The sequence below is a fragment of the Aythya ferina genome, assembly GCF_964211825.1.
Source record: "Aythya ferina genome assembly, chromosome: Z".
NCBI classification, from domain to species: domain Eukaryota; kingdom Metazoa; phylum Chordata; class Aves; order Anseriformes; family Anatidae; genus Aythya; species Aythya ferina.
Window position 1 is genome coordinate 84,782,394 of NC_140299.1, and position 10,070 is coordinate 84,792,463.

A 10,070-nucleotide genomic window follows, 5' to 3' on the forward strand; every position below is an offset into this window, starting at 1 on the left:
GGGTTAAGCCCCCTCATCCCGTCCCGTCCCGTCCCGTCCCGTCCCGTCTGGTCCCGTCTGGTCCCGTCCCGCCACCCCTGCGCAGGACGTAGCGGCAGCCCCCGGCCGCGACATCGCCCGGAGCGGCTCGCAGCGCCCGGCCGAGCCGGGCCGTCCCGTGCTGGGCAGAGCTGAGCCGCGGTCGTGCGGCCAAGAGGCGACCGAGCCCCCCGCCCTCCCCCACTGCAGCCCCCTCCTCCCTCCTCCTCGACGGCCTTCCCGGGGCGTGCGGCGCGGAGCAATGAAATGCTTTATCGATTAAACGATTATTCAGGCGATTTAACTAATAAAAGGCCGCATCGATCGCTTCGAAATTACATTCTTTATACGCAGCTGGCGAGGCCTCGTCTGCCCGCACGCCCGCGCGGGCCCCGCTCCGGCCGCCGGGCCCCGGTGCCGCCGCGGGGGCTCCCAGCGCTGCCGCCGCCGGGCTCTCGCCGAAGGCCGGTAACGGGCAGCGGGCGGCTGCCGAGCACCAGCGGCCGCGGGCGGCCACCCCCGGAGCCCCGGGGAGGCCGCGACACTTCGCGGCGGGGCCCCTCGGCACCCCTCGGACGGCCCCGACGGCCCCGCCGCGTCCCACCCGGCCCCGGCGCGCCACGGCCACGCGTGAGCGGCCGCGACCGCTCCGAGCGGAGGGGCCAGGCGCGGCCGGGGGTCCAGACGGCCCCCGCGGTGGCGAAGCCCCCCGTCTCCCTCCGATGCTGAGCCTGAGTCCTACCTGTCCGGCCGGCCCGCGGAGTTGCGTAGGTTTTCTCTAAATCCATCCCGATTTATCAGGACTCGGTGAAATGGACAGAGAAAAAGTTTCCACGTTGTGTGGTTACTACCTTTTCTTCTTTTTCTTTTCTCTTTCTTTTCTCGTTCTTTTCCCTTGATTTATTTTCTCTTCTTTTTTTTCCTGTTTCTTTTCTTTTCTTTTCTTTTCTTTTCTTTTCTTTTCTTTTCTTTTCTTTTCTTTTCTTTTCTTTTCTTTTCTTTTCTTTTCTTTTCTTTTCTTTTCTTTTCTTTTCTTTTCTTTTCTTTTCTTTTCTTTTCTTTTCTTTTCTTTTCTTTTCTTTTCTTATTTCCCTCTATTTTCTTCTCTTCTTTTCTCTTCTTTTCTTTTCTCTTCGTTTCTCTTCTTTTCTTTTCTCTTCGTTTCTCTTCTTTTCTCTTCTTTTCTCTTCTCTTCTCTTTTCTTTTCTTTTTTCTCTTTCCTCTTTTCCTTTTTCTCTTTCCTCTTTTCCTTTTTTCTTCTTTTTCTCGTTTTCTCCCCCCCCCCCCTTTTTTTTGAGGGGCTCTCGCAGGTTGGAATAATTCAACTCTTCCGCTCCCCGCCGAGCTTTTGCAGCTGATCACTGAGCTGAAACTAAACGTTTTAGGTGGAAAAAAGCCTCTGAAGGAACCGTGAAATGATTAAGAAACTAAAGAGCTTCTCGCCATGTGAGATCATGTCCTGTTCTCTAAAACATCACAAGATGTCCCCAGACGCAGCCAAAACCCAAGAAAACTCTGACATCTGTTGTAGCAGGAATCAAAGTTTGTTCGCAACCCACCGCCTCTCGAGCGCTGCCTCGGCTGCCTGCAGCGCGGCGGCGGCGAGGCGGCGGCGGCGGCGGCCCTGCCCGCTCTGCCACCCGCCGGGCGAAGGCTGTGACCAACTTTTCTGCAGCCCCAACTTCCCCTTCCCGAGCTGACGCCCCAGCAGCCCCAGGCTCCGCTCTGCTCCCGACGGGGGCGACGCGCGGGTTGGCAGCTCGGGAGCCGGGCGGTCCCCGAAAGCCCCGCGTTCAGCCTCTCTGCGCTGCCTCGCTGGAGAAACGCTGAAAAACGGAGCGGAGCCGAGCCGAGCCGAAGCCGGGCATGGCCGGGGCAGCAGCCGGCCGGGGACGAGCGGGGGCCGGTGCTGAGCCTTTCTCCGCTGGCGCAGGGGGGCTTCGCTCGGGCTCCCCTCTTGCCCCCCGTTTGCGCCGCCGTCTGCAGCCGCTGCCCCTGCGGCAGCCCCTCCGTGGGCACCGGGCCGGTGGGCCTGGCCCTACGGGCCTCCGAGGCGCCGATAAAAACGGGGGAGAAGGGAGGGGGGCGAATTCACGAAGCTACGCTCTCTCCGAAATTTTTTTTTTTTTTTTTTTTTTGATGAAGTTGTTCCGGAAATAAATATACATGTAACAACAACAACAAAATGATAAGGGTGCTTTTTTTTTTTTTTTTTTTTTCCAGAAAATAAATATATAAATGGGTGACAAGAAAAAGCATGACCGGGTCGCTTCCCGCGTAGCCGGGCCATGCGCGAGGTCGTGGCCGCAAGCCGACCCCGGGACTCTGCCCCTTTCCCTCCGCACACAACTACGGCACCCACCGATCTTTATTTTCGCCTGCCCGCACCCGCGCGGGGGGCAGGCGGTGCCCGTGGGCATCCGCTCCCCACGCTCCCACACCCACGCCCGCAGCCCTTCCCCAGGCCCGTTTCCAGCGGGGCGTTTTTAACAAACGCAATGAATTTGCTGCCGGCAGACGCCGCTGGCGTTTGATCTCCTTCGCCGGTAGAGCCCACGCGGGAGAGGCCGTGGGGTCCCGGACCGGCCTCTCCCGGCCTCCGGTGCGGGGAGCGGGCGGCGGGACCGGGGGCCGGGCAGAGCGGGGAATGGAGAGCCGTGGGGGGGGTCCCCGTCCACCCGCAGCCGCCCAGCAGGGTCCCGGCCCCGCGTGGGCTGCATCCCCGCGGGGAGCTGCCCCTGCGGCCCGCCGACGCCGGGGCCCGGCGGGGAAGGACGCGGGGGGGGGTTGGGTTTGGGGGTGCGCTGCTCTGCCCGCCCCCCGGCAGTGCGCCCCTGAGCCCTGGGCCCCCTCCCCGGCTCCGACCCGGAGGCCGCCGCTCCTCAAAACCGGGCTGCGGGGGGTGGGGGGGTCCCGCAGCTCAGGCCGCAGCTGGGTCCCCCCGAGGCCCCCAGGGGCACGGCGGCTCCGGGCCGCCCTGCTCCATCCTGTGAGCATCGCGGCGGGAGGCCGGCCGGTTCCTGCCTCTTGCTCTCTTGCTTCCCTTTTCACCAACGTTTCTTCGCTCTCATTTGCTTACATAAAAATAACCGGATGGCCTGAGCCCGCTTTCCGCCACCCGCCGCGAACGGCGAGCCGCCGTGCGAACGAGCCCACTCGGGTTTGGCCTCTCCCGGCGGCTCTCCCCTGGCAAGGGGCAGAGAACAAGCCAACCAACAAAAGCCCACCACCAACATCAATAATAGCAAAAAAAATAAAAACAAAAATTCAGCAAATAAACCTCAGCACCCCCTCGCCGCAGGCGCTCGCCCTCCCTCCCGCCTGCCCCCGGCCTCCCCGCCCCACGGCCCCGCGGCGCTGCGGGGCCCGAGCGGGTTTCCCGGAGCTTGCGGAGGGAAGGGAGCGGGACGCACGGCTCTGTGCGGGAGCCGGCGGAGTCGGGAGGGGGGTCCCGGATGGCTGCAGGAGGCGGGAGGCTGCGGAGCCCGCCGGCAGCCGCCGCTCTGCGGGATGCGCGGCCCTGCCCGTCCTTTCCCCTGCCTCCGGCGGCGGCCCGGGGCCGTGCGGGGGCTCCGCTCCTCGGACCCGCACCGGCCGCTGACAGCGGTGCTCCCCGGACCCCCGGCTCCGTGCTGCTCGGGCTGCCGGCGGGTTGTCGGGCTGCACAATGCAGCGCGGTTTTGAAAATAGCGCGCAGGCTGCTGCAGGCACAGGGCTCGCCTCGCTCCCTGCCAGCTGTCAGGGACGGCTGCGAGGGACGGGGAGGCTCGGCTCGGGGTGGTACTTGCTGGGGGGGGACTAAGGGGAGCAGGACTCAGGAGTGCTGCTGGGGAGAGACACTGCAAGATGCTCTGGGCCCCATCCTGCACCCAGCTGCAGGATGCACAGCCTGGCACGTAGGGCAGCAGTACAGCAATAGAGGCTGGCATGAGAAATATCTGCCCTGTGCATCCCCAGGAAAAGCAGAATTCTGCTTCCACCTGAAGGCAATCCTGGTGTGACCAGAGCTTGCAACTGCCATGAAAGAGACCACAGCTCAAGCAGGAGCCATTTGGAAGGGTGTCTGGCAAGTGGCATACTGCTGTTCCCCGAAACAACTTCTGCCTGGGCATGATGTCGGGCTTGTACCTGAAAACTACCAGTAAAGGGACATCCACGACGATGGCTGCAGGCAGAGGGCATCCCTGGCCTCAGGGTTGTGTTGTGCTTTTCGTAAATGGAAAGCAACAGGCAAAAAAAGGAGTGAAGAGCAAAACGTGGTGCAGCACAAATCCAGCAGTTTGTGGAGTATTCCAAGACAGTGGTTGCTATCTTCTCTAAAGTGAACCACACTTTTTCTCTCTGGTGCATAAAGCCGGGAAGTGAGAGGGTAACCCCCTGAACGCACCATGCTCTCACACATCCAGCAAACCCCAGCACTCTTTGAGGCTGATCATGTCAGTTTGTAGCCAAACCACGTGGAACCTCCACAGCAAAGAATTTGCATTGCCTTGCCTCCCCATATATCAGTCAGATTTGGTAGTCTCCTTTTCCTGAGAAGTGATTAATCATAACTTTGGGTAAGTGGAGAAGCAGAGGGCTGCACAGAGCTTCCAAAGCCCAGCAACGCATTTCAAGTCATTTGCATTGCCTCACCTTCCTGTAACACACACCAATACCAAATCTGGGGGAGGGCTGTTACAAATGATGTTCTACCCCTAAGCTGGAATAAAGGGTGTGTTCTGCTGTTTCAGAAATACATATTTCTTTTCTGCATTACCATAGGCTCTTTTTCCTCTTTCATTTTTCATTTTAAAATGAAAATATGGGAGATCTAGTGGCGACTGTGGCCCAGCATGTTCCCTCAGATAAAACTGAGCTCTGAGATGGGTATGCTAAATAGACTATGGTAATTTACAATGTGGTAGACGGTCTCTCCCGAAAAGTTGAGCACACACAGAAGGCACATTGCAATGCCCTCTGTGATCTTTAGAGAACAGTCCACAGAAAGCCATCAGGAAATGAAGCCTGAGGGACACAGGCATGGGGAAGAGGCATCCCAGCAGCAGCAGTGCTCGCTCCACTGGTCCACACAAGAGGGGTGTTCTGTTGGGCAGTGAGGGGTGCTCTGTCCCTGTTGGGTGCTGATCTCGTCTCTGAACTGACCCCAAGAGATGTCACCAGTCTTATCAGTGCTTTGTTTCCTAGCCCAGTCAGTCAAGTAACAGGGCAGAGCTGAGGTGCTGCAGCTGACAGGTTTTATTTTCAAGAGTGTGAGAGGAGAGCAGGAAATACCGAGACTTCTCCTTTTCAGCCGACATGTGCTATGACTTGTGCTCTCCTCTTACACACCTAATGGCTCTACCCCTTAGCAGTATGGTGTCGGGAGGTCCTGGCCAGGAGCACTCAGCCTCTGCTGCCCTGCAGCAGGGAGCAGCCCAGCTTTCACCAGGATGCAACGTGCCTCAGACATCTGCAGAAACTTTTTGCTGTCCTGCACTCCATGGGCTACTCCTCTCCACCCCGTTCTGTGCTTCTGGGACTGTTTTCTGCAGTCTACAACCATACAATGACCAGGGACTGTGTTTTTCTGAGAGAAACCTGTGTCAGAGCAGAAGGCAACCCTGGTCTGTTGGTGATGAACAGGCTGACTCCTGCCCATACCTCTTTTGCCAGTCCAGTGTGGAAAGGCTGTGGGCCATGGCGAGTGCTTTGATCCCTTCTCTCAGGCAGTCACTTTCGCTGCCTTCAAATGTGGTTATTTTGACAGTTAAGGTCAAGACAAAAGGTTTTAAAAAAGTCACCTTTGCGTCACTTTCTTCCTGGCGACACGCTTACGTGCACAGCTGAAAACGAGCCCACATCAGAGGGAGGCCAAGCCACACCAGATGCTGGCTTCTGCCTCTTCCTGAGAGCTGTGTGAGAAACCCCAGCGCGCCCTCTGAGACCGCCGCAGTGGTGCGGAGGAGCGAGGGCCTGGCCTCCTGGGAGCGCCGCGCAGCCGGACGGCAGCTCCCGGGCTTCCCCGAGCAGGGGGGCACAGCTCTGCGAGCATCAGCACCCGCAGGGGAAGGCCGCGCGCTCGGAGGGCAGCCTGGGGATCTGTCAGAAGGCACGGCAGGGGGGAGCGGCTGCCAGGAGGCAAGGAGGAAGGCAGGAGACGTGGCTGGGCATCGCAGAAGCTGGAGCAGAGCACAGAGCTCTGGCCTTTGCGTCTGCAGGCCAGGTGCCTCACGGCACAGCCACCATTGGCACTCAGCTCAGACTTGGCCAGCGCCATCAGGCATGGGACAGACACAGTGCTGGGTGCCCAGCGGCACACAATGCTGTAAGGTAGCTTCTACATGTATGCTGAGCAGAGAGCAGAAGATTGCTCCAGGGCTGCACTTCTGCCTGAAGGAACAGTTTGTTCAGTTATAAGCCTTGCTTCCTTCTTTCCAAAGGCATCCTCCCATGGATATTTTTAAAAGAGGTGCCCATTTGGGCTTTGCTGCAAAGTAAAGAGACCAAGAATGAAGGTTTTGCTGATGGGAACGATAGCAGGAAAGAGATTGACTATACTACACAATGCTTCCTTTTCCAGTCTCTCTTGAGAAAGTGAAGAACAAAAATTTCAGCCCAGCTTCATCCAGCACTGTAAGTTTCAGGTTTGCTGCTATTAAACACCAAAATACGGTCAAATTGATTCCTTTACTTTGAGAATTGCTAGGAAAAGAGGTAGATTGAAAGATAGGAAGTTAACTCACTGAATAGTCTGCTTCCAACAATTGCCAGCAAAGAGGAAAATACAGATGATGTTGAGCCCTTTGCTAGACATAAAATTGTTCAGAAAATGCAAACGGAAGACAGGAGATTAAGAAATCTAAGGCTTTGTCAGGGTTCCTAGGGAGACATACCCAGGGTGTTAACCCAGAAGACCCAGCATCATTCTTACTTTGTGTTTCACGTTAAAATCCCAATTGTCCCCAATGGATTGAAAAAAAGGTTGGTGGGTCACAGCCTCAAAAACATATAGCTCTCATCAAATAAATGGCCAGGATCAGGAGATGGGCAGCATTCAGAGTCCTCCTCTGCCCAGAATTTCTTTAGCTCAGGCATTCAATACATGCAGGAACCTAATAAAATATTCTCCTGCTCCTTCTTGGCCAACTTACTGATGTAAATAAATACATCTCCATCAACATGCTGCCTGTATGTACATAAATAGATACAAGTGTAAATCTTCGCTGAAAATAATAATAATAATAATAATCTTTTCAGGTTTTGCTTCTAACCAGCTAAAGAGATTTCATTTTTTTTTTCCCCTAGAATATTTACTAGAATTTACTAGACAAGACACAGCACATGCTTTATGTGGGAATGTTAGCCAGAACATTTCAATGGCTTACAGAAAAGCTTCCTTCTATAGTTTTGGTAACCACAGCACCTAATGCGAGAACCCTTCAATAAATATTTTTTCATGCTAGTCACCACAGCCTTTGTGCAGTAAGGCCTGCATATTCGCAGCAGATTTTCAAAGGAGCAGGGAGCTAGAATGGATGAAAACATTTGCACATTTTCAGGCCCCAGACTGTTATAACTCAGGAAGGTTTTTTTTATTCACAGCAGTTCTAGATAAAATACTGGCTAGACATGTGCTCAGAAGGGTTTGGTTGGGATGCATATTCTGGGATGCGGGATCCTTCTTAAAGGTACAGCTAGGACCTGGAACAAGCAAAGGTCCTGCCCCAGAGAAATTTGCCAGAAGCACCGGATTTTCACATCTGTGGAGTACCAGTAGGAGCAACTCAGATGTTCCCCTCATTATTGTGGAGGAGCAGATGTATTTTTGACAGGTGAGAATGAGGCTCTCTAGTTTTTTAATCTCTTTTAATATGCATACCCCAAAACACTTCCCAAGGCCCCATATGGCACAGCAAGTTTACCTGCAATAAGCCTGCCTTTCGCACCACTATGGCTGTGCACATCTAGGGGCTTGTTGCAGGCAAAAAGTCAGGTCTTGCACCCTTCTCATTCTCACCGCTCGCTCTTCAGAAGCCCCTGGGGAGCTGAGCTGCCAGAACACAAATCACTTAGCCACCTGCCCTGTGTGATAACTTTAGCACAAGCCACTGGCAGTGCCAGCGCGGGGCTCCCTGTGGGGGCTGGGGGTGGCCGGGCAGTGGAGGTGGGCTCTCTGCTGGCACCTGCCCCTTGCACCAGGCTGTAGCAGGGCAGCTGGCATCCATGGTCAGGGGCTTTCCCACCCAACACCTGCAGTCAGGCTCACAGGGTTGCGGGGAGCAAGGCAGAATTGGCCAGGCCCATGTACTGGCCGTGATGCTGTGTTGGGTCTGTCTGGGCTGGAGTCACCTTTTCCCTGCAGCAGCCCACACAGTGCTGTGCTCTGCACTCGTACCTGGAACAGCACTGGTATCACTCCAGTGTTGTGTCTCTTGCTGCATAGTGTTGGCACAGCATCAGGACTCCTTCCAAGCCCCCAGGAGCCAGCAGGCTGGGGGTGGGCAAGTGATGGGGAGGGGCCATCACCAGGGCAGCTGACCTAAACCAACCAAAGGGACATTCCATAGCACCTGATGCCACACTCAGCAATAAAAGGGGGGGCTCTTGTGGGGGAGGGGGCTGTTCCTCCTGAACAACCGCTACATGTTTTGAGGCTCTGCTTCCCAGGACATGGCCAAACATCTCTCACTGATGGGAAGTAGAGAATATTTCTTTTTCCTTCTCTCTGTGCTTCCATGCGGCCTTATTGTTTCTTTTGTTTCTTTTTCTCCCCATTCCCCTTCCTTTTAATTAAACCATTCTCATCTCCAACCTCGAGCTCTTTGTGCTGTATTTTCTCCCCTTTCCCCTTTGAGGAGAGCAGGAGTGAGAGAGCCGTTGTGGTGGACCTCAGCTGCCCACCTGAGTAAAATCACCACAGTCCTTTTTGCCACCCAAAGTGGGCTCAAGGGTTGGGATAACAGTAGAATTGATTAAAGTATTTACAAGTAGCATACACTAGTCACAATGTTTGGTTTTCTGTTCATATTTTTCTGTGTGACTATGTTGTATGTAGTCCATTCTCTGTTCTCTTTTTAACTCTGCATCCAATTGGAGAACGTGTTGAAGTCTGTTTTTGGCTTCTTTATCATGCTGTGCTGTAACATGCTGGCCTTCAATTTGGTCTCGTACTCAGGCCCAGCATTGTTGTCATTCTGGTCTCCTGGAGATGATCTTTTTGGAAATATTAAGAATTTCACTGCCTTCTTTTTCTCCCCTAGCAGTCAATCTGTGAATAATATGGGGGGTGGTGCCTTCTTCTTCTCTCCCTGTGAGCTAATTGCAGCAGCCTTTGAGTATTTTGGATACCCTTGGTCAGATGTTATCCTCCTATTACTAGTTCTAGTGTTTGTCTTCCTCCCTACCTTCAAACAATTTATTAAGAATATCATCCAAGGACCTGCCCTGAGACAGAGGGTGGCAAGGTGTATGGGGGGATATGGGCGGGTGCCTGTCACGGTTTTCTCCTCTTAACTTCACCCCTGAACAAGTGCAAAATCCAAGAAAACTAGTAGAATGTTTGGAAGACGTATGCTCTGACTCTGGCAATACCAGAGAACACCAGCTTGCTGCACTCTGCTGGGGTCTGGCTTACGCCTATCAAATATCAATTAACACTGCCCAGCACCCTGAAGGGGATGGGGAAGTTCCTGAATTGGGGGACAAAATAACACACACTGTGACCACCATAGAGGACCAACCATCTATGGGATCAGTCGCCCCTATAGTCAAGACAAAACAATGGAAACGGAAGTCAGCTTGTTTAGTAAGGGAAGAAGCTCCTCCTAAGGACAAGGGAAAAGAGAAAAAGGCAGGCAGCTCTAAAGCAGCAGCATCATGGCAACATCAGGGAGAACAGACCAAAACCATAAATGAATCAGAAACCACTTGATCTCTATCCTTGAGCGAGTTGCAAGAAATAAGAAAGGATTTCAGTCGTCATCCAGGTGAGCACATCCTCACCTGGCTGCTTTGATGCTGGGACACTGGGGCCAATAGCCAAAAACTAGAAGGCAGTAAAGCCAAGCAGC

The 10,070-nt window shown here is 54.6% G+C and overlaps 1 protein-coding gene across 2 annotated transcripts in view; it reads right to left on the reverse strand.

Annotated features, from left to right (window-relative positions):
- The window catches only part of PAX5 (paired box 5), a 144,693-nt gene extending 143,705 nt beyond the window's left edge, over window positions 1-988 (reverse strand). Inside the window, exon 1 of one of the 2 annotated variants that reach the window (XM_084504272.1) lies at window positions 761-988. In XM_084504272.1, coding sequence (XP_084360398.1) covers window positions 761-806 — 46 coding nt within the window. In that variant the 5' untranslated portion in view covers window positions 807-988. The remainder of the gene's footprint in view (window positions 1-760) is intronic. The other variant, XM_084504270.1, reaches the window with a different exon arrangement.
- Window positions 989-10,070: the final 9,082 nt, after the last annotated feature.